The 24,814-nt window shown below is 40.8% G+C and overlaps 1 protein-coding gene across 1 annotated transcript in view; it reads left to right on the forward strand.

The window, feature by feature from the left end:
• Positions 1-24,814, forward strand: part of GREB1 (growth regulating estrogen receptor binding 1) — a 197,437-nt gene that overhangs the window by 161,722 nt on the left and 10,901 nt on the right. Inside the window, exons 25-31 of the mRNA XM_089672061.1 lie at positions 1,560-1,702; positions 3,606-3,767; positions 3,971-4,175; positions 13,579-13,753; positions 15,519-15,737; positions 17,128-17,263; positions 20,928-21,128. Of these exons, the coding sequence (XP_089528187.1) occupies positions 1,560-1,702; positions 3,606-3,767; positions 3,971-4,175; positions 13,579-13,753; positions 15,519-15,737; positions 17,128-17,263; positions 20,928-21,128 (1,241 nt within the window). The remainder of the gene's footprint in view (positions 1-1,559; positions 1,703-3,605; positions 3,768-3,970; positions 4,176-13,578; positions 13,754-15,518; positions 15,738-17,127; positions 17,264-20,927; positions 21,129-24,814) is intronic.

The following is a 24,814-nucleotide window of genomic DNA, read 5'->3' on the forward strand; positions in this document are numbered from 1 at the left end:
TTCTAAAGAAATAGAATTTGTACGTTCTTCAAGCTCAATAAAACACACATTATGTTATTTTGATGCCTGATTAGTAAACAGTGCAAAGAGGAAAGTGTACCATGATGTATCTATAGCAACCAGTCACAATCCATCCTGTATTGGTATGACTTTCATAAAGTAAATTCTTGATTTAGCTTATAGTAGACTGTTGCATTTGTGCTCCCTACAGACTGGACACATTTCAGTAAAGATCTCTTTTAATTCGTAGTGACAGCTACCTTGCCCTAGCCAGCAGGTGTCACATAATGAGAATGTAACGGTAACTGTATACAGGGATGTATGTGTTCTCCTAGATAATGGATTCTGTGTAGCTGCCATGTCCTTATTCCCAGTAATTGGTTGCTCATCTCCTGGGAGATGTGTCCAGTGTACCATTCCATCATGATTTCAATCTATCTGCCTGCTTCTATCCCTTCAATCAGGGCTTTGCATTGGCTCATTTTCTTTTGAATGATTTGATGTGCATTGTTGTGTGGTCTTCCCATCTGACAAATAATCAAAGTGTAGACTTCTTCCTGTGTGTCTTTTCTACTATCTATCTGCCCCGTCTTATTTTCTGATATGGACTTCTGATAGATTTGCTGGCTATATTTAGAAACCTTTGTTACATTGTTACTATATCTATTATTGTGTGTAAATTCATTTGGCAGTGTATGTGGGTTGTATTGTTTATCACGTCTATTATTTATGTAAGATGAAGGCAGATACTCTGCCTAAGATTGATGTAGCTATTCCCAAAGGTAATATATTTGATGGGTAGTGTGGATTACATTTAGAGATTCTCAAGATTACTCATAATATGAATTTGTAGAATCGATTTCCTGAATGAACAATAAAGGTAGCCTTCAGCCAAACAATAAAATGTTGCATTTAACTGACTCATTGTACATAGCCTACCTGCATTATGGCCATAACATGAATTTTCTATGTCTTCTTGTCCTGTTAGCTGAAGCACTGTGGTTACTACAGTATATCCTTTCTGTGCGTTCCATACATTCCTGCACAGTCTCTGAACGTCCTGCAACCTCCTTAAGAGGGAGTTTACACTTCAGTGAACCATGTAACCAGGGGCTGTAGTCCTACCTAGCAGCATTGTGTACAGTGAATATTTAATGAATATTGTTGAGCAAGATTGCACAAATTACACATTAATTTCCATCTGACTTAAGCGTAGAAGAAATTTTCCTGCATTGCATTAGCAGCTTACTGACTGCCAATGCTTAGAAGTGCTCTACTGATAAATTAGCCATTAATGACAGGTCCACTTTATAAATAGTTTTGGTGACGAATTGAGCAAAAGGGAAAAGTGGGACTTTATTAGTTCTCTTTATTGAGCCTCTTTTAAAAACTATCAAGCTGCCTTAATGGAGTCAACTAAGACCAGCCTTCAGTCCTGGATGTGATTATGTTCAGTATACAGCAAGTATATCACTGACCATGATATGATAAGATGGACTGAGCTTTAGATAAACTTGGATTTTTTTGAAAGACAATAATTCTATATTGTTTTCTAACAGATAAATCAACATACCGGAAAAATGAAGACATATATGTACAACGCCAAACAACCCGCATGCGATTATCAAAATATGCTTCTTATAATACTTACCACCATTGTGAGCAGTGCCACCAGTACATGGGATACAACCCCAGATTTCAGGTAAGTAACAGTAAGGAACCTTTGAGATCTATAGTTGTGAGTCTGTATATATTGTATGATATTTGGGTGTCTTGTATTGTACTCCAGCTATATGCAACAAACACAAATAGATGCAGCTTGTTTTTCATTAACGTAAAATATAACTAAAGGTTAAATCTATTTTTTAAGATTTGGATAGAGTGGTGAACTAAAGAAAAAAATCCTCTTGTGCTGCCAAACCTAATATGATAAACTAAGAGTGGCTGCAAACAGAAAATTGCGTTCCCACAACACTAAAAAATAAATGAATAGATAAATAGTGCTGCGCTACTCACTAAACCTAACCATAAAGCAAAAAGTAAACACCTGGCAGAGCTCCTAACAGGTGATATAAGTGCATACTTAGACAAGAACCAAACACAAGTGAATGAAAATATCCAAACGGACTAGATACCCTGCTAGGCAATACCAAATATGAACAAATCAATAAGTGAAACTTCAACATATGTGCAAATAGACAATCTGAGTGATATATATCAAGGCATAAATAATAATAATGATAATTTTATATATATATATAACAAAGGACACAAAATAAAAAGAACACGTTGGACAAAAACATCCGGCTGAGCCCTCAACCCAGTGACAGTCTGTGAATAAATGTCCATAAATGTAGTAAAACTCAAGATCTGTAATGCATAAAAATCTTCATATTAGCATATAATCCACATTTGACTTGAACAGTGATCACTCTTAAAAATCTTCCACCAGCTAGCCTGCATGCTCAACTCCCATTTGGACCTATAGGGAATATAGGTCAAATGCGCTTTAATATCAACCCGAAATCCAACCAGCTCTCCTCTGTAAGCATACTTTACTGGCTCCTACTCCAATTCCTCATCAGAAATCTATGTTCAAAAAAACATCAAAGACATCTCATAGTGTAATACATCCATGTTTAATGTATAAAAACCAGGTAGAGAATACTCAACTTTTAAAATCAGGCCAGCAGACCTCTACAAGCAGTGTTAATAAAATACATAGGAACAGGTGTACCAAGCTGTCTGACCAGAAATGATGTCACCACACTTCTTTCCAAGGAAGTGTGGTTACATCATTTCTGGTCGGATGGCGCCTGATCACGAATGTTACCTGGAATGGTACTTTTAATGGTAAATGTATTTTTTAATGTGCACACAGTGTAAGTGCCTGAATTTGACCTGGTATCAGCCTCTTGCAATCCCATGTACATCAGAGCTTGGACTGGGAGAAGGAGAAACCTCACAAAGAGCCAATCAGTGCTGCAGTGCTCATGTGCTATAAAGGGACATGAAGAGAAAACAGAGGGACAGAGAAATTACATTATCTCTCTGCAGCTTCACTTTTCACTGGACAATCACAGGCTGGGGGAAGTACAAGACTTGTAAGTGTTACTTAACAGCAGCAGAGAAAAATCAGGTCTCATTTTCTTGCAGACAGGGCTGTGGCAGAGCTGTGTAAATCTCAGAACTAGAAGCTTCTTCTTTATACATTTCATCTTTGTATTTAGCTCAGGGGCGGACTGACCATTTGGAAACTCGGGCACTGCCCAAGGGCCCGGGGTCAGTAGGGGGCCCCATGAGATGCCCCTGGTACCTTTTTCATAGGCTTTTTTGAGTTTGGGCAAGGACACAGGGGCCCCATGATCCCCTATTGCCCGGGGGCCCCATGAGTTGTCAGTCCGCCCCTGATTTAGCTGTTTGCTTGGAGGTTAGCTTTAAGGATTTTAACTGTATATTGAATAAGACCTTTTGTTTTTGCTCCATTGTGGAGATTAGCACCTATTGAATTAGCATTTGTATTCCAGACCAGCAGAGAGCAGAAATTTTGATATATTTTCTTATAATATTTCTCCACAAACTTTTCTTTTTACCTTTGTCAACAGATGTATGAATCCACATTGCATGCTTTTGCATTCTCCTATTCCATGCTAGGAGAGGAAATACAGTTACACTTCATAATACCTAAATCCAAAGAGCACCATTTTGTGTTTAATCAACCAGGCGGTCAACTTGAGAGCATGAGGCTATCACTTGTCTCTGATACGGTAAGAGAAAAAATATGACCCTTGGCCTAAGTGCTTGAATTGTTACTGTCAGATACAAGAGACTTTGTGGTCAAAGCAATAACTATTGCTAACTTTTCATGCATAAAAACATTTGTGAATTTTAGAATGTAAATTTGGTAGTTTGCAGTGATCCTAAGTTTTGTGTTTCCTATGTAACATAGACTTTCTTCTCTTATGACCAGAGTGCTGACTGTGTGAAAAGCCCCATCTTCACACCCACAACGGGCCGCCACGAACATGGTCTGTTTAACTTGTATCATGCTATGGATGGCAGCAGCCATTTACACATCTTAGTCGTTAAGGAGTATGAGATGGCGATCTATAAAAAGTATTGGCCCAACCACATTATGCTGGTCTTGCCTAGTATCTTCAATAGTTCTGGAGTGGGTAAGTGTCAACAGTAGCTAGCCTTATAAATTCCTCCATGTAAAGGGTTATAAATGACAGTGTATATCAGTATGCTCATATTCTAAGCCCTTATTGCAATGTGTATCATAAGGTCATTTTGAACTTCACTGTCAGGGCTCCCGGTAAGACCAGAGATGCGTGAACTGACACAGGGAAACGCAGGCTCAAGTATGGTGTAACAATATAATTTATTAAGGGTTATACACAAATATAACGCACAATATAACAAAACCAAACCTCCAACTGATAACGGAATGTACACAGATAAGAGCAGTCAGGGCTGGCGAGGTGGAGTGGTCAGGCGGGCAGGGTCAGGAACAATCAGGCAGATAAGGTACCAAAGGAGCAGGCTGGAGAGTGGTCAGGAATAGCCGAGGTCAGGACAGGCGGAGTTCATTCAGGGTCAGGATCAAGCAGAATCAGGAATCAGGCAGGAAGCAGACAGGATGCAGGGACAGGGGCTCATGGGAAACATACACCAAGGCACTGACTGCAGCTCTGGCCATTCCTTAAATACACTTCCTGCAATCAGCCTCAGGTGATGGCTGACTGCAGGAGTGAGCTTCTGGTTGCTGAGAGCACCCGCTGGCCAGCCCTGGTACTGCAGCCCACAAGGCAGGTGAGTCCCACCATTCCTGGCATTCCTGACATTCACTTTTTACATGCATGCTGTACCATGTGTTATTGCATTTCATATTTAGAGTTGGTGACTCCCTGTGGAGCTGCTGACCATATTTTTCTTTATGTATTTGGCCTTCTGGAGTTAGAACTGCTAAAATAAAAATAAAGATTAAAATATAGCATTGTTTCTGACCAGTCTTCAGATTGGAAAGTTTGCATTGTGAGAGAGGTTAGGGAACCCCTAGGCCCCTTTTACACTTGTGGACTGTTTGTCAATTTTTCATCCATCAGTTGACTGGTGAAAAATGGACATCAATACATCTCTGTGGAAAAACAGATGTAAATGGATGATCATCCATTTACATCCGCTTTCGTCAACATCGGTTTTTAAATGGATCAAAGCCCTATTTTTCTTTCGTTGAAAAAACTGAACAGATGAAAAGTGGATATAAAGAGACAAATGGTCTGTTTTTGCATCCGTTTAGGCATTAGTATTGGCTGTTAAAAAAAATAAAAAAACTGATAAAAAACTGGTGTAAACTTCATCCATTTTTTTTTAAAAATGTGACTGAACTGATTAAATAAATGGTCTGCACCTGGCCTTAGACTGGAATTTCTCAAGCCGTTCACTGTCTTGTGGTAGTGGTGCCTTCAGAAAGGCCCATCCAATGATTCTGCAGAGAGTAGGTTGGACTGGACAGGTTAGAAAATCTTGTTCACATGCCTATAAGCCAAGACTAGTTACACTATGCCACAGCTCCCTTGTCCTGTAGCACTCTTCTCATTAAAGTGGTTCTAAAGGCAAAGGTTATGCATTCTCTGATTAGTGGACAACATTAATTAGAGGACACCATAAGAGGAGATAAGGAGCTGCTCTGTTCAATGCATAGTCACATAGTTGGTAAGGTTGACTAGAGACATCAGTCCATCCAGTTCAACCTGTGTTCGTGTATGAGTGCTTTTGTATTTACAGTATGTCTCTACCATTTCCCATATCCCTGTGTATTGCGCTTGTTAAGATGTCCATCTGAGAGGTTTTTTTTTAAATTATCGACAGTCGCTGTTGACACTGTCCATTGTGAAAGGGAGTTCCACCTCCTTATCGCTCTATCGCTTCTGTCTCTTCTCTTGGGAGAATAAGTTAAATGTTTGCACACAGTAGTATAACATGTTATTTTAGGGGAAAATGTAGCTTTACAGTCACTTTAACCATAGACCTAACTGAGCCAAATGTGTCTAGTAGTAATTAGTCAGATTTAGCTGGACCTGCTCTGTAAGGTTGAAGATGGTTCTTAGCTTGTCCAAGCCACTTCTTCAGTTCTAATGAGTGACAGGAAGATACCTCAAAATTTAAGCTGGCCATAAATGGATGGAATCTCGGCCGATTCAGCAGGGATCCATCTATGGGCAAGCTGGTTGTACTGAGGTCGAACCATTGATTGACTTCGGTACAACCAGGTTGTTGGATAATTTGCATGTGATTACTGCTGGCGACTATAGTCTCCAGCAGTGATCATTATGTTCTGCTGGCAGGGAAGGCTGCCCTCCAGCAGAACACAGTAGCTCTGCATGAGAGATTCCCTCATCAACACCAATTGTGTTGATAGGGGAATCAAGTGATTTTCATTCCTGCAACATGTGGTTGCAGAAAAGAAAATCGCATCATCTATGGCTTGCCTTATATCCATGCAGGTATCAAAGTCACCTTGATCCAGTTACCATGGAAAGGCAGATGTTATTGTCTAAAGACAAGATCGGACACTAGACAATAACATCTGACTAAGGACAGAAGGAAACAATAGAGAATATCAACTGCCTAATGACAGGATGAGACAATAAACAATAACATCTGTCTTTCCATTGTTGTTGGATCCAGGTGTTGGTTCTTTCTGTAGATATAAATGCTGGGGTATTTTCCTGACATTCATCACAACATAAGTAAAGTTTGTAGATTATAAGCCCCTATTAATATCGTAATCATAATAGTTGTAAGCATCAGAATGCTTCCTGTTGTTTACAAATCTATCTTTTAAACTTACTCCAGAGTTTAGTAAATAGGGAGTGAATTCCTTTAAAATGGTCATGATAAAAAATAATAATAACTTGGCTATTGTGAGTGAAGAGGTGGGTAGGGGTGGGATGGCAGAAAGTGGCTTGGGAGGTGAACTTCTGCTTTAAGGATGAAGACCTTTTTTTTTCGATTTTTCTCCAGTAGAGCATTTTCTGTATTTATTTATCTGTAAAATGCTACAGCAAAGGGCTCAGCTTGAATCAGAGCACAGACAGAGGTACAGCAGGGCAGAGAATTACATTGATTAATTGAAATCAGACTGTGGTGCGAGTTGTAATAGCGCTGTGCTGTTTGCTGATTCTTGACATTCATTATCAGTTTTGTACTATTTGTCTCCTCATTACACACACACAGCCATGACACCTCCGACCTTTACTATTCACAAGCAAAACTGGATGCCTTATTTACTAACTTCTATTTCAGTTCATTTCTCTCTTTCTTATATGTCTTTCAAACTTTGTTAGTTAATTATGGATTTAGCTCAGCATGTATTGCTGAATGCTCTGGGGTTGTTTCAGGTAAATAAATGTTGATGTACTTGTCTATATATTCACAGTGCCAGCAGGTATATAATATTTTGTTACACATTTAGCTCTGATATCTCAGTCGCAGTTTTTCTAGCTCTGGTCCATAGGGACAAAAAACCATTACAACATTAATGTACAATCTCTACACGATCGGCTCATTGTAGGCCAAGAGACTGTATGATTGGATATAAAATGAGGTTTGTTTAGGTAGGCCCTTACAGATTGCAAAACAATGGAGTACCAAGTAATATGTGTAAGAAGTGTTTTGATGCGTCGTAATACATTTATTACAATGCATAGGTATAAATAGGGCCTAAACATAAAGGAGATACTGTAGTTATGAATAAAAACACTTTGTTAAAAATATATATTTCCATCTTCTTTCTTTTTTTCTTTCTAGCATTCATCATATAGTGTCCACTACATGCACCAATATACAGGATAACTGCTTTGATATTTATTTCAGGTACTTAAATAGCACCGTCAATTTTATGCATCACTTTACATATATATTGTACATTCACATCAGTCCCTAACCCTCAAAGGGTGTACAATCTAAGGTCCCTAACTTACATTCATACTAGGGCCAATTTGGACAGGAGCCAATTCACCTACCAGCATGTCTTTGGAGTGTGGGAGGAAACTGGAGTACCCAGAGGAAACCCACGCAGGCACAGGGAGAACATGCAAACTTCAGGCAGGTGGTGCCGTGGTTGGGGTTCGAACCAACGACCCTAGTACTGCCAGGTGGAAGTGCTAACCATTTAGCCACTGTGCTGCCCATATTGTGCCCAATTTGACTGTTGTGTTATTATAACATTGTTGATCACATACTTGTCTGTGTTGAGTTTGTATGTAATGCCTAAAAGTAAAAGAGATTTTTTTGTCAGCTTTATTACATATACATTTTTTTACAATGTTAGATACATGATTTCTAAAAGGGACATTGCTCTGACAATGTTCTTACAAAACAACTCTTAATATAAAATAGGAGACCACACAAAAATGAGAGAAAATATTCCAACACGTTTCAATCATTCCACACTCTAGATCTTCCTCAGTGGGCATAAAGAATGGGAGGCTTTCTAGTAAATATATGAGCAATCAAAAATTAATGTACCACAAAAATAATTAAACAAATAATCAAAAAGATTTTATCACATGACCAAAAATTAATACTTACAAAAACATATGTCAGAGCAAAAAAGAGAGAGCTTCCAAGATGGGAGGCTAAAATCCATGTTTCAGCGGGGTGCACCATCCAAGAGAGCAAAAGTGGTCCATAAGGAATATATCAAAAAATGAGAGTGACCATGTCTTGTGCAGGACAATATATAGAGTAAATGGAATTTCACTTGGTGATAGATGTAACACCTCAGGGCAATAGAGTGGTAAATTGGGATATTAATTGCTCCAGGGGATGGAAATATGTCAGATCCCATAAGACAGAGACCATAACGGCATGTAAGACTGTGAAGAATCAAAATATTATGCATACGATTAGCAGCAATAGCCAATGGTGGTATAGAAAGCTGTACATTAGCAATGCCATGTGGGAATAAGAATATAAAGATATCCCAATTCACAAGTTGATAGGGTATGGAAATATAAAATATTGTACTGCAAAGAAGATTTATATCGATTTAGATCAAAAAGGAAGGAGAAAGCCACCTAATTATGAGATATGTAATAATATTGTTTTCTGGTGATCCACATCCAACCACTTTTGCTCTCTTGGCTGGTGCACCCTGCCGGAACATGGATTTCAGCCTCTCACCTTGGAAGCCATCTCTTTTTTGCTCTGACTTATGTTTTTGTAAGTATTCATTTTTGGTCATGTGATAAAATCTTTTTGATTATTTGTTTATTTTTTGGTATATTTATTTATGATTGTTCATATGTTTACTAGAAAGCCTGCTGTTCTTTATATCCCCTGAGGAAGATATAGAGTGTCGAATGATCGAAACACATCAGGGTATTTTTTCTCTTTTTTGTATGGTCTCCTATTTTGTATTAAGAGTTCTTTTGTAAGAACATTGTCAGAGCAATATCCCTTTTAGAAATCATGTATCTAACATTGTAAAAAAAATGTAAATGTAATAAAGCTGACAAAATATATTTTATTATAATGTCTCTTTGAATATATCTATGACCTCATTGCTGCAATAAAGTCCCACTGGGTTTTTTTCGTATATTTATTTATTTCAGGTACCTATATAGCACTGTCAATTTACGCAGCACTTAATATATATATTGTACATTCACACCAGTCCCTAACCCTCAAGGGGTGTACAATCTAAAGTCCCTAACTCACATTCATATATACACATACTAGGGCCAATTTAGAGAGGATCCAATTAACCTACCAGCATATCTTTGTAGTGTGGGAGGAAACCGGAGTACCTGGAGGAAACCCACACAAGCACAGGGAGAACATGCAAATTCCAGGCAGGTGATGCTGTGGCTGGGATTCGAACCAACGGCCCTTGTACTGCCAGGTGGAAGTGCTAACCATTTAGCCACTGTGCTGCCCTAAATAATAGTAGCGTAAAAATTCATACGCATAAACATGACGCAGATCTCAAGTGAAAGATCAATAAATGTATATAACATTCATCAATGAAAATAAATCTCAAATCACTTATAAATTTCACCAATAAAGTTCATTCAAAAGTGTACTATATGTCCATATAGTAAAAAAATAAAATAGTAAATTCTGAGAAATCTTCAATCCTCATATAAAGTGCCAAAATGCTCTGTGCAAAATTATATAGGTAATCTTCTCTGTGCTCAATAGACACCTTGGGGTTTATTTACTAAAGCTGGAGAGTCCAAAATCAGACTCCTTTCTGCATAGAAACCAATCAGCTTCTAACCTCAGCTTGTTCAATGAAGCTTTGGCAATGAAACCTGGAAGCTGATTGGTTTCTATGCAGAAGGGAGTCTGATTTTGGACTCTCCAGCTTTAGTAAATAAACCCCCTTGTGACCATCACCTTGAAAAAAATGGGTACTCATCCTTGGATCACAAATAAACAACTACTGGCATTCAATATGTAGCTAAACTATTTCAATGTGTCCGGCATTCCAGCAGAGTTACTGTAGCAAAAGAATCTCTCTCTCCAGTGGTCAAAGAGTTAAGCATCTCCAGCAAACCAAGGGTTACACAGAACACTCTTCTCCATCAACAACTGTAAATAAGGAATAGACAGAGTGCTGAATAGTGTCAAATCCTTAATTATTTATTGTCAAGACATTTACAGCACACTTGCATTTGTTAGTGTCTACTCAACACTCAGGATCACAGTGCAAAACCACCTTAAGCTCTGTTGAGTTCAGCCGTGGACCCTGGCTGTGAGCGGACAGGCACTAATGAACAAAAAAATATATATTTCCTTAGGTTTAGATAAATGGTGGTAGGATTAGACTCAGATGATCTATCTCTTTAAGTGATACAAATATTGGCTTGTGATAGCCTGTCTAGGCAGGAGAAGGTGACTAAGAAAAGGTACACAATAAAGCTCAGGTGCATTTGGTCCACCAAAGGGCTGAACCTAGAGTCAGACACTGGGAGTCTGGGCTGGTGAGCTGGTGCTGCAGTGGCAGTCAAACTTCATTTTTAGCCTTTGGGAACACTGCAGAGGAACAGACAAGGACCCTAAGGATGAGGACCAGAGCCTAATCCAGGAGGCTGAATGTGTGTTGGTAGCAATACACTCAATAACCCCTTGTGTTATATGTTTTTTTCCTTTAAATAAAAGTGGGCAAGGATCCCTTAAATGTACCTTTCTGGCTGGAATTGAATTCCTGAAAAGCTATTTTCATAATAGTTACATGGTTGGTCAGGCTGAAAATAATGACACAGGTCTATTGAGTTCAACCAATCCTCAGAACCTAAAAACCCTGTACCTTTGTCAATTCTATTTCTGTCTGCATCCCTTTTGGGTAACTTCACAGGGCATAGTCAACATAGACTCTGAAATAAATATCACAAGAGAATATCAAACTCTTCTCCTTTCTTTCTATCTAACATAAATAGTTTGGGATAAAATTCCACTTCCCCTCCCCCCATCCCAAAAGTTACATTTTGGGAATAGGGGAAGGGGCAGAAAGTCTTGTTCCATTCTGTATGGACCGACTTGGTTTTTACACTTTAAAGCTGCAGCTTTAGAAGGAAGAGGCCGGTTGCCGGGACATGTTTCGTGTGCATGCGCTTTATCAAGTCTGATACATGCGCACAAAACATGTTGTCCCGGCAACCGGCCTCTTCCTTCTAAAGCTGCGGCTCCAGCAAGAGTTCCCCCCCTCCGTCTCTCCACATCGTGGTGACGTCATCCGGGACGCTGGGACGTCGGATACACGTGGTCCCTGCACTGACAGGCATTCTACTCCACTACTTCCCTCTGAGCGGACGGGCCGTCCATCTTGGAACCTGGCTTCTTAAAGCCACAGGCTGGTTATCTATTTTTTACCATATGAATTATTAAAGGCACACCTCCATATAAGGTGTATTACTTTTATTACAAAACTACACAGCGCCTGGCTCCTGTTCATACATTCATTTTCATAGGCTGCTGTAAATGTGTTTCATGCAGTAAAAGGGTTCCTGCAGCATTTTGAAAATGCAGTGGCTGCGAAATCACATGGTGCTTTTGTACCATGCTATTTCTGTGTGGTTTCTGCTCCACAATACATTTTTAGATGCGTGGGGATGCCATTAAGAATAACTGGCAGCCCCATGCACTTTTAAAGAGCAGCATGTTTTGGCTTTGGGTGGTTGCGAGCACAGGAAGAGCTGCGGTTCCGCACCCGCAACCATCTGCAGTGGTGTGAAGCTAGCCTTGTTATAGTTATTATACAAATGTAGAAAATGAGAGAATTATTGTATTATAGTTGTTACATTAACATTAGGTGATTATTTTCCTTGCTAAGCAATGAAAACAGAAATTAACCCTGAACATTTTCTTTTATGAGGAAAATAATCCATCACAGAAAACTTCCAGTCTGGGAATTCCTACAAGTCATCTATTTGCATGAGCTTAGAGATCCTTTGAAGGTCAACCCTTGCTGCTGCTTGAAGTTGTATTGTGAATGTTTGGCTGCCTTTACATACTGCACAGATAGGAATTCTAGGATTGCCAAAACTCAGAATGGACAAGCAGTATATAACTTTAGAAAAGTATGCCCCTTGCTGACATTTTACTGGTCCTCACTGGTCCTCCTTTATTTTGCAATGTCTATCCATAGCCTCTTTTTGCTTATAGTATTGCCTTTGTGTTGTTGCCGGCAGCAGATGGGGGGCATAAAGAGCTGTTTGAACATTTATTAAAGAGACTATGCAGGGAAAGCACAGAGTAGAACATACACAGTATGGCCCTTTTCACATGGGGTGGGCTCCATTCAGCAGGGGATCTGTGGAAGATCTCGCTCTGCTCTGTTTGAGTTTGTGTACACCCTGCTACCTCTGATCTGTTCTGCTAAAATGGAAGAGGAGGCAGTCCTCAATGTTTGTTTTTTTAGTGGACCTGATCAGACTTGGAGGTAGGCGGGTGTAAATGGACACAAGTCCATTTACACCCGCCTGTCCATATGGATGCATGGACCTTTCGATCAGGTCCATCTGAAAAGCAGACAGGCGGACCTGATCAGAATGGCCGTGTGAAAGAGGCATTTAAGAGGATATAGTTTATTGAGATTGATTTACCTGTCACCATTCCTGACATATAGACATTTACAGTATTGGTCTGAGAATGGCTCCTTTAGAGACCTCAGGCAAGGACTTTATATAAATATTTATTTCCACTTATTAGCCGTGATATGTTTCCATTTCCTACAAATAACAATGTGCTCCTCTGCCTGTCAGGTTTGAGGGTCCCTAGGGTGAGTAAAAGAACTTCTAACAATAAAGAAGAATATGTGTGGGCGATAAGATGCCTAAAGACAAGCAGATGTAAGACACCAGTATGTTAGGAATAATGACAGGTTGACTTTAACCTATCTACCAGGTTATCAAGCAACATGAAAAAATGGTATTAAATAATTCTGTGTGCACAGCTGAGTAAATGCACTTGCAAAGTAGCATAACCTTTATTCTGTATATATTGATTTGTACAACGATCTGTCATTTCAGCACAATAATGTACACGGTCTTGTCTGTTCCTTAGGAGCTGCTCATTTCCTCATCAAGGAGCTGTCTTATCACAACTTGGAATTGGAGCGGAATAGACAGGCTGAGCTGGGGGTCCAGCCCCAAGATGTCTGGCCTTTCATAGTCGTAGCAGATGATTCTTGCGTGATGTGGAACACTGTGGATGTCAGTGTGACAGGAGACCATGCGAGGTACAAGCCATGGAGACATTTCATTAGTCACCATGTCTATAATTTCCGTAGTGCTGCTTGAATGTTTGTAGAGTTACTTCAAAATGGTAAAGCAAAGCTTCACTTAGTATTATTTGCCTATAAAATAAGCACATTTTTTAATCCCTGTGGGGTTTTAGAAAAACAATATTTCTTTTTTTTTTTTTTTTTGTAAAGAATCAGGTATGCAGAATTTACAATTAAAAAAGCAAACTATCTATTCTCCTTGAATGCTGCTTATGTAAAATAATGGCCACCTTGTGGATGCACAGTCAGCATAGTCAATAGTCATGAAGAGTCTTTTGTATTCCTTTAAGCACAGTCATTTCTCTCTGATCTCCACCACCTGACCAAAAAATGTGGGTAATCTTCCTTATGGGGTTCTGCCTGCCACCTGCCTCCTGGACAGGAAATGGGGGTAAAGCTCCCTCATGGCTGACATTTGCCACTTAGACAGCAAATGAAGAGAAATCTTCCTAATCAGGTTCTGCCCAACATCTGCCACCTTGGCAGGAAATGAGAAGAAATCTTCCCCATGAGGACACAGACAATAAACTCCTGACTGTGGTTCTAACCCTTCCCTACTCTGCTATGAATTGCATTTTTGTTGATGGCTGTGTCCTTGTTTTATCTGATAGATTTCCAAATAAATAGGAAGTACAGTAATGTTCTCTAATTAGCTGTTCTATCTGACATGCAAGGAGCCTCAGAATGGGGACAAATAGAGATACAGACTGCAATAAACTGACAGGTTTATAACCCATCCAAACACCAAAAAATGGCTAGAGATGTGCATGTAAAACAGCTCCATTGTATGTATTTCATGTACGTATCTAGCTATTTGCCTAGAGTCCAGCTTTAAATAACATCAATTTTAATGCTTCTCAGGAACTCTGGCAAGTTCTTTGCTTTAGAGTTCCTAGTTCTGTACTCTTGCCAAAGTGGCTTTATAGAACTCCATGGTGGGTAGTGATAAGGCCTGGCAGAGAGATCTCACCATACGCATCTCCTAAGATTGCTTCACATGTACAGTATATACTTGTCTGCATGAGTCATTTCTGATCCTTTATCATCAAGCACTTTCTGGAGACTCCATCCCAGGGGCAGACTGCCAACTCATGGGGCCCCCGGGCAATAGGGGATCATGGGGTCCCTGTGTCTTTGCCCAAACTCAAAAAAAGCCTATGAAAAAGGGCATCTCATGGGGCTCCCTACTGACCCTGGGCCCTCGGGCAGTGCCCGAGTTTCCAAATGGTCAGTCCGCCCCTGCTCCACCCCCTCCAGCACACAGCACGTGATTCACAGCCTCAACCGTGCATTTTTCCCTATGAGTATGTGTAGAGGGAGGGTGTGACCATTCCATTCTCTCCACTCAGGTCTCAGATTACACTCCACTCTGTGCTGTGCCGTATGTGACATCAGATCCCTGCCCCTGCCTCTGAAACTCAGAAATACTGTGTAAACTGTGCATTTTGAATGGCTGTAGAAGAGAGAAGACTACTTTCTTCCACCATTGGACAGACACTAATGTAACTCCTGTCTTTACATACTAGAGTTACATTACCCTGCCACTCTACTACTAGGAGAAAGGGAAAGCAGTTTTTTGGCAGAGGAGACATACAAAGTCATCCCTTCCACATAAATCTACGTAATAACCCTTGTTTATAATCTTTGTGTATTGATTGACCCTTATGCGTCTCTGTCTTTACGACCTGTATCTAATCATGCCCACTTTACTACACCCCAGGGACTGCTCATGGACTGAAAGAAATGTATCTTTGAAGTACATCTTGCAGCAAATGGAGGGGACACAGAACATCACTCAGTACGCCATGCTGGGCATGCGGAAGTGGACCAGTAAAACTAAAAGCAAAGACTTGACAGAACCTTTCTCCCGCTGTCACCTGCATGACTTCCTCCTCCTCAATGTGGATCTGACGCAGGATGTTCAGTACAACCAGAACAGGTAGGAAGGAAGACACACCACACACATCCAATATTGAAGCAAAGGCTCTCAGAAACCTGTCAGCGATAGTCTGTGGATTGAATTGAAAGTTTTGCAAAATTGATTACTAATTTTTTCCCACTTTTTAACTGTAGCAAGTGGAAAATACAGTATGTGTCTCTATTTATACAGCCTTCAGTCAGTTTCAGAGATCAATTAACACAGCCTGTAAATGGAGAGGGAAATCTGATTAGTTTATGTGACAACACAAGCAGCTTTCTGGTCGTTCAGCCAACACAACCAGCAATTTTAGCTGAACGCTTTGCCTTTAGTTCTCCTTAAAATGGGTCATGTTATGCAACAGTACTGCCCACCAGACATTACATGGGGTATCAGTGTACCGCAATACTTTGCATGTCTAAGGCTTCATGTATACAAGCCTACCCTGACTGCCAGCCGTGGGAAAACGCAAATCGCGGCAACCGCGATACCGTGGTTGTGCCACATTTTGCGTTTTCCTGTGATCGGCGATCAAAACGTTGCTATCCTGAACACGATGAAGCCTAAGGCTTCATGTACACGAGCAGCTCCTAAACTCGAGTTTAGGAGCTTCTGGCATTTTTTTGCCAAAGCTCCTAAACTCAACTCCATAAAAGCCTATGTGTCCATGTGCTGCGTTTAGGTGGGGTTAAACCTTTCTCTCCAGAATGCAAAAGAATTGCATTCAGAATAGGAATGTTTTGGCCGCCAACCGTGGGAAAACGCAAACCACGGAAAAACCGCGGCAAGATGCAGCAACCGTGGTACCGAGTTTTTGCCATGATTTGCATTTTCTCACGGCTAGCGGTCAGGGTAGGCTTGTGTACATGAAGCCTAAGAAACGGAGCTTTTAGATGTGTGGAGTAGCAAAAACACAGCCTGTTTTTACTGCCCCTTGGCAATCTTCTCAGAGTATTTGCGTATTTTACAAACAACCACTGTAGATCAACGCTGTTATCTGGTTTGTTAGAGTGAAATTCCAGTTTTGCTGAAAAAATGGCAACGATTTAGCAACTAGGCTAATCTAGTTCTATCCAAATGTTGCACTCCCAGAGCAGTAAACCTAAAGCTTTTGCCAGGGATGTTATAGTTCATGCAACTGACTGCCTCAAAGTTGACATCTAGTGCTTTGCAGCAACTGTGAGACAATTATTAGAGCACAAGTGTGAATGTTTTGGGAAATCATGTCTACAAATAAATACTGTCACCTTCATTGCAAAATATATATTGATTTATTTTAACAGTTATATAAATCATAGCTAGATTCAGTCTAAAAACGTTTCCACTGCAAAAGTGGTATATAGTATATTTGTTTTCACCTACAAGTATCCTATAGGCTGATGATCTGTGTTTGTATTCTCCCTTTTTCCAGGTATACTTGTGATGATGTTGACTTTAATCTGCGAGTGAACAGCTCTGGGCTGCTTATTTGTCGTTTTAATCGGTTTAGTGTCATGAAGAAGCAAATCACTGTGGGAGGTCACCGGTCTTTGCACATCAAACCCAAAGTGAGTACAATGGCATATTCAGTGTTCTGGCAAGACGAATCTCAGTCTGCCAGAACTTTACAAAGACAAACATGAAGGCTTATTTATAATAGCTGGAAGAGGTACAACACAGCAAAGGTGGAACACTGCACACTGGAATACAGTGGCTTTTCTCGGGCCACACTCCCTGACACGTTTCGCCTCGCCCCCATAGCTTAATCATAGAGATTTAGACCTCTATGATTAGGCCATGTGGGTGGGACGAAACACATCAGTGGGCCATGGCCAGGATGAAGCCGCATCTCATTGCTCTTTATCCCTGGGTTGTGTTCTGGTGGGCGGTGTTCCACCTTTCCTGTTTTGTACCACTACACAAGCCGGGATGAGCATTCTGAATGCCAGCACCTGATAGTGATGTGAGCCACTGGGAGATTCTGTTTTACAAGTTGCCTTACATAGGTCACAGCTGGGAGAGGTGTTAGCTTTAAGGATAGATTTCAAAATCCACCTTTCCTCTGAAGCCTGATCCGCATTTGGATTGCGCTTCAGATGCAATTGACAGGCAGTGAGGATGCAATGTGATACTTCCTCTCTGCCTCCTGTTTTAACCCCATTTCTGCCAACAAACATGCTGCATGCAGTTGTGGGGCATTTGTGGAACTTCCTCCAATTGCTCCACCAAGCGTGAAGAGAGGCGCTTATGGGGATGAGTTATGGCCAGTGTGCTAAAATTCTGCAGTGATGCTTGCATTATCGGTAAAATTTAAGTGATCATCTGATCCTGAAACCTTTGGTAGAACTGTACAATGGTAGGAATATCTTTGGCTATCTTGTCATTTAAGCAGACAATTGTAAAATAACTGTGGGTATTAAATAATATTTTGCAATGGTAAACACTCAGTATTGCCCCCTAGCGAAGACCAGGAGGTCAAATCTTTAATTTGCCTTCAGAGGTTATGTTGAAAGTGGGCACTTTGGGAAAAGGATGTGAACGGCTACTCCTAAGGAAGGATAAAGGAAAAATGGTGCTCTGGGCAAGGTAGCAGCTTTTGCTCCTGCCACTCCATGATTCCTGGTTTACTGCAGAATAATATAGGCTGTATCTGGACAACCCTTGGGCCATAGGCTGCTGTCTAGGTTGCCTTGTGGTTGATCCAGCTCTGGCTAAACATATACTTTATTTAAAAGAAAACAAACTGTAGCGCTTTATGTTTTTCTGTTTTAAACCAGTTCAAACTGTGAACTGGTTTAAAACAGAAAATCATAAAGGTGTACAACTGGCATTCAAAAAATCAAGAATTAAACGTCTGCATTGGACTACACACTGTAAAGTCTTAAGATATCTATCAGACAAATGGGGAAATACTTGTGGGTGTGATGCCTTCTTTTTTTGCTTTGGCAAAGGTCAGCAATTCATCAACCGCAGCATCCACACAAGCCACTTTCAGAAGGTCCAGCCTCAGAACAGGAGATATAAAAAGCACAGCACAAGGCAATGTCAGCAACAAGGCATGTTTTATAAATATTAAATAAGCATCCGCTTGCTTGTACATTAACCACATGCCGCCCAGCCACTGTAGAAATACGTGTGTTTGCAAAACAGGTAGGGGGCGCACGCAAGGCGCGCCTCCGTCCTACCTGTCCCGCCGATCACGGCCGCAGAAGTCGGTCACTGGGTCACAGCCGGTCATTACCGGCTGTGTCCCACCGATTAGTGGCAATCACTGACAGAGAGCAGGGCTGCAGTAGCTCTGCTTTCTGTCAGTTCCCTGTCAGCTCCTGACATGCTGAGCCGGAGAGAAGAGTTTATCTCTCCCGATCAGCGTGTCCCCCGTGCAGTACAGACCCCTGCCCCCTAGTAAAACACTCCCCTCACACAGTTAACCCTTTCAGTAAATAAAAAAGTTAACCCCTTCCTCCCCAGTGCCATTTGTACAGTGTCAGTGTTTTTTTTTTTTTTGCACTGATCACTGTATTGGTGTCACTGGGGATGTCAGTGACCCCAAGTCAGTTTCCCCCCCCCAGTGTCAGAATGTCCACCGCAGTCCCGCCATAAGTCGCTAATCGCCTCCATAAGTCACTGATCGCCGCCATAAGTTGCTGATCGCCGCCATTATTAGTATAAAAAAATTAAAAATCCGAGTATCTTTCCCGCCATTTGTAAATGCTATAACTTTCACGTCAACCAATTAATTTACGCGTATTGGGTTTTTTTTAGCAAAGACGTCGCAGAATGCACGAAATTTATGACAAAATTTGAGTTGTAAATTTTTTTTACTTGACATGTTTTATAGCAAAAAGTCCAAAATATTGTTTTTTTTCTCAAAATTGTCAGCCTTTTTTTTTTATAGTGCAAAAAATAAAAAACGTACAGGCAATCAAATATCACTGAAAGAAAGCTCTATTTGTGTGAAAAAAAGGACATACATTTCATTTATGTACCGTATTGCATGACCGTGCAATTGTACGTTAAACTAGTACAGCGGTGTATAGCAAAAAAATGGCGTAAATTGCAGTATCTATACCATAGTTTGTAGACGCTATAACTTTCACGCAAAGCAATCAATATACACTTATTGGGATTTCTTTTTACCAAAAACATGTAGCAGAATACATTTTGGCCTAAATTTATAACGAACTTTGAGTTTACTATATATTTTTTATAGCTGAAAGTAAAAAATATCGTTTTTCTTCAAAATTCTTGGTCTTTTTTTGTTTATAGCGTGAAAAATAAAAAGCGCACAGGTGATCAAATACCACCAAAAGAAAGCTCTATTTGTGTGAAAAAAGGACGTAAATTTAGTTTGGGTGCAGCATTGCATGACCGCGCAATTATCGGTTGAATTAGTGCAGCCCCGAGTAGCAAAAAGAGGCCTGGTCATTAAGGGGGGTAAATCCTCAGGAGGGCAAGTGGTTAAAGAGTATCAGCTACAGCAAGAAGCGGAATCATCAGCTCACAGGGTGCACCATAGGGATAGGTAAAAGAAGAAAACATCCAGGATCCACAGACAAAGCCAACTCAAAGCCGCTATATGCAGGCAGCCAGCAAAGCAGCACAAGCTGCACTCTGGACCAGAGGTGGGAAGGTTTGAGAAAGGGACTGGATGCCTGGAAACGGATTGCCGTTTTTTCCTTACACCGCTGACAACCTAGTATAATTGTGCCTTTCACCCGCAACCTTCCAACTCCGGACAGCTTGTGCTGCTTTGCCGACTGCCTGCATATACCGGCTTTGAGCCGAGGCTATGCTGCAGTAGCTGTCCGTGAATCCTGGATCTTTCCTCCTTTTACTTGTCCTTATATTGTATCCTGTGAGCTGACCACTCCGGTTTCTTGCTGTGGCTGAAATTCTAATGTACATGTAAGTGGTTGCTTATTTTATATTTAAAAAAGTATGCCTAGTTGCTGACATCGCCCTGCACTCTGCTGTTTTGATCTACACATATACTTTTTTTTTCCTGTTTATCAAAAAGTGTTGTTTTAGTCCAGCACATGATATGGTGCTGAGTGGTAATCATGGCAACATAATGCAGATGCTGGAATATTGATCATCCTGAAATGGCAGATATAATACACTGTTACCTTTTTCTACGTTTTCATCATTCTACCTTCTACCAGTTCTGAAACTCTTCCTGTTAGTGTGTTAGCTTGACAATGAATCTTGATTTCTTTGTTTATCCTCCAGGCTCTCGATTCATCAATGTCAGTCTCAACAGCTCACTACATCTGTGCTCCTGACAGCAACCATACCGTCTTGGCTGCACCGGCTCATCTACTTCTGGAGAAATTCCTCCAATTTCACAGCCAGCAATTCTTCCCTCTGTCAGTGACTGACTCCAGCCACCCGGTTCTGGTGGTAGATTGCTACCTGAACCTTGGCCCTCAGGTACATAGATTTTTAACTTTAGTATTTGCATATGCTTTTCCATGATCTGCTTCCAAACTCTTCTCCCCGATATCTCTTGTATGAACTGGATTACGTCTTGCCAAAACCCCTGTATTTTTGGACATTCCCACCAAATATGTGCCATTGTTCCCTTAGATCCACATCCCCTCCAACATAATGGTGAAAATTCTGCTCGTTGTTTATGTACAACACTTGGTGTCAAATACCACCTCGTTAAACATATATAATATAATTCAGTTCAACCGTATTCATGTTATCCACCCTTTGTATTAATTTAAACATTTTTTTTTATGGTTCATTCATTTTTGTTCCCGGTTCCCTTTCCCATTTCTCTAAGAACAGAGGAGGACCAGCCCCCCGCAATTTGACATGAATCTTATGTATCCCAGAAGTAACATGTTTTGGCGTTGTACTGGAGCCTAACATCTGCTCTCTAGTTTGAAAGTCAGTTTTTGGTCTGTACCAAAATGCATGAGGCTGCAATATACTGGCTAGTTCGAATTACAGACATCACATATATTAAAAATGAGATGTTTGTCAAACATTTTATCAATATTGACTCAACACATAAAAGACTGCTTTTACTGTGGTTAGACAAGGACACTTTGGGCAACATACAGTATATTGTTTTCTTAATATATTTCTTTGGCAGATTATTATTATTATACAGTATTTATAAAGCGCCAACAGTTCGCTCAGTGCTGTACATTACAATGGGAGACAATACATGCGACAGTACAATAACAATACAATGCGATACAAGAGGGGTTCGAGGGTCCTGCTTTTTCGAGCTTACAATCTAGGAGGGAGGGGATAGTGGTACAGGAGGAGATAGCTGTGGGGGATGGAGTGGTGGGAGGAGTGGAGATTAGGAACTAAAATAGATTTTAAAATATTTAAATATATTTTTAGTCAGGTAATTATAACATTTTGCAGACGTATATGTCATATTTACATGTTAACCAGGCTAATCCTAGCTCAGTAGCTCAAGCTCTAATTACAGACACAGTTGAATTAGTTACTCTCCACTACTCCTCCTTATTCCTCTCTACTTGATGTGTAGGGTTTGAAGAGAAAAACAGTTTGAAAGGAAGCATTTTGAACTGTCAGATGTATAGCTTACATGACTTAGCAATGTGTGTATGCTAATACAATATTAACTTAAAGTGCACTACATGGGCAACAATGAGATGACCCCCAAAACAGGAATGGTTTTACAGGTGGAGGCCACTGACATTTTTTTTCATACTCATCTTTTCTGACTATTTTTCACTAATTATGCATTTGGCTAGGGTTGGTGCTACTACTGGTAGCATGAGGCGATTCCTGAACCCTACAGAGGTTGCACAGGCAGTACAACTCCTCCTGGATGGCAAATCAATACGTGCCATTGCCAGAAGGTTTGCTGTGTCTCCCAGCATAGTCTCAGGAGCATGGAGGAGATTCCAGGAGACAGGCAGCTACTCTAGGAGAACTGGACAGGGCTGTAGAAGGTCCTAAATTCATCAGCAGGACCACTATCTGCTCCTTTGTGCACAGAGGAACAGGATGAGCACTGCCAGAGCCCTACAAAATGACTTCCAGCAGCCCACTGGTGTGGATATTTCTGACCAAACAATCTGAAACAGACTTCATGAGGGTAGCCTGAGGGCCCAACATCCTCTAGTGGGCCCAGTGCTCACTGCCCGGCACCATAGAGCTCGATTGGCATTTGCCATTGAACACCAGATTTGGCAGGTCTGCCACTGACGCCCTGCGCTTTTCACAGATGAGAGCAGGTTCACCCTGAGCACATGTGACAAACGTGAAAGGGTCTGGAGAAGCCGTGGAGAACGTTATGCTGCCTGTAACATCGTTCAGCATGACCATTTTGGTGGTGGGTCAGTGATGGTCTGGGTAGGCATATCCAGGAGGGACGCACAGACCTCTGCATGCCAAACAATGGTACCCTGACTTCCATTAGGTATTGGGATGAAATCGTTGGACCCATTGTCAGACCTTACGCTGGTGCAGTGGGTCCTTGGTTCCTCCAGGAGCACGACAATACCTGGCCTCATGTGGCGAGAGTATGCAGGCAGTTCCAGGAGGATGAAGGAATTGATACCATTGAATGACCCCCATGCTCGCCTGACCTAAATCCAATAGAACCCCTTTGGGATATTGTGTTTCGGTCCATCTGACGCTGCCAGGTTGCACCTCAGACTGCCCAGGAGCTCAGTGACGTCCTGGTCCAGATCTGGGAGGAAATACCCCAGGACACCATCCGTCGTCTCATTAGGAGCATGCCCCAACATTGTCAGGCATGCATACAAGCACGTGGGGGCCATATAAACTATTGAGTACCATTCTGAGTTGTTGCAATGACATTTCAGAAAAATAGACTAGCCTACTGCATCATTTTTTCACTTTGATTTTCGGGGTGGGTTTGAATTCAGTCCTCTGTAGGTTGATAATTTTAATTTCCATCAAACAATAGGGCATCCTTACGTTCCTAACACTTTACCCAGTCCATATCAGTATAGATATCCAGCATGAGATTTTTCCCAATTGAGATCTGATGTGTTTTCAAAGTGTTCCTTTCATTTTTTGAGCAGTGTATATTGTATGTCAGGTTATGAGTTCTTAGATTTGGTGGCAGCAGCAGTTTTGTCTTTTTATTGTTACTTGCCAATGCGGCAGGTAACACATTTCTTGTCTTAGGGTGACAACAGTCACTCACTGTACTGAAGGAGCAGTGTTGTGGCCCTAGGACAGCAAGGGGTTTATTTACTAAAGCTGGAGAGTCCAAAATCAGACTCCCTTCTGCATAGAAACCAATCAGCTTCCAGGTTTCATTGCCAAAGCTTCATTGAACAAGCTGAGGTTAGAAGCTGATTGGTTTCTATGCAGAAGGGAGTCTGATTTGGACTCTCCAGCTTTAGTAAATAAACCCCCAAGTGTCTGTTAGGACTAGGGTTTACATTGGTAAATAGTGAAAACTCACTAAACTAATTCCGTAGTTGTGCTGATTGCTTCCATAGAAAGAATGAAATAAATGAATGAAATAAAACATTGCAGGAACCCCTTATTCTTACACGGTTTTGTATTTATTTGGTCATAGTTACATAATACAGCAGTTCAGTCTGTACTTTACACCAATATCAGTCTGAATCCAAGCGATGCCTAAGTTACAGACCAAAATGGTAAATTTGTTCTATGTAAATTGATGACTGCAACTTTAAAAAAGAAAGGGACTGCAGTGTTCAATAATTTGTGCTGTCTGTAAATGGCAGCATGTGAGGTTTTCCGATGTAGCATTGATCTCAAAGGATTTGAACAGGTGGGAGAGCTGTTTATTCAATAATGCCAATTGTTATTAACTACAGCCGTGCAGAGTGAGATTACATTTCCCAGCAAGATGTTGGGATATATGATGTGTATACATGCTGTGCACAAACAGAAATTCAGATTTCTTAGAAAACAGAAGTGAATGTATTAAGTGTTCATACACTAGATAATCCTACAACCAGATTTCTATATCACTCCTTTATAATCTTAAAGTGATTGTAAACCTTCGGTTTTTTTATTAAAACAATAAATATGTCATACTTATCTGCTCTGTGTAATGGGTTTGCACAAAGCAGCCCCAATCCTCCTCTTCTCAGGTCCCCCGGCGCCACTTCTGA

The sequence above is a fragment of the Staurois parvus genome, unplaced genomic scaffold, assembly GCF_062004578.1.
Source record: "Staurois parvus isolate SC_StPar_1 unplaced genomic scaffold, SC_StPar_1.0 ptg000118l, whole genome shotgun sequence".
Classification (NCBI taxonomy): Eukaryota; Metazoa; Chordata; class Amphibia; order Anura; family Ranidae; genus Staurois; species Staurois parvus.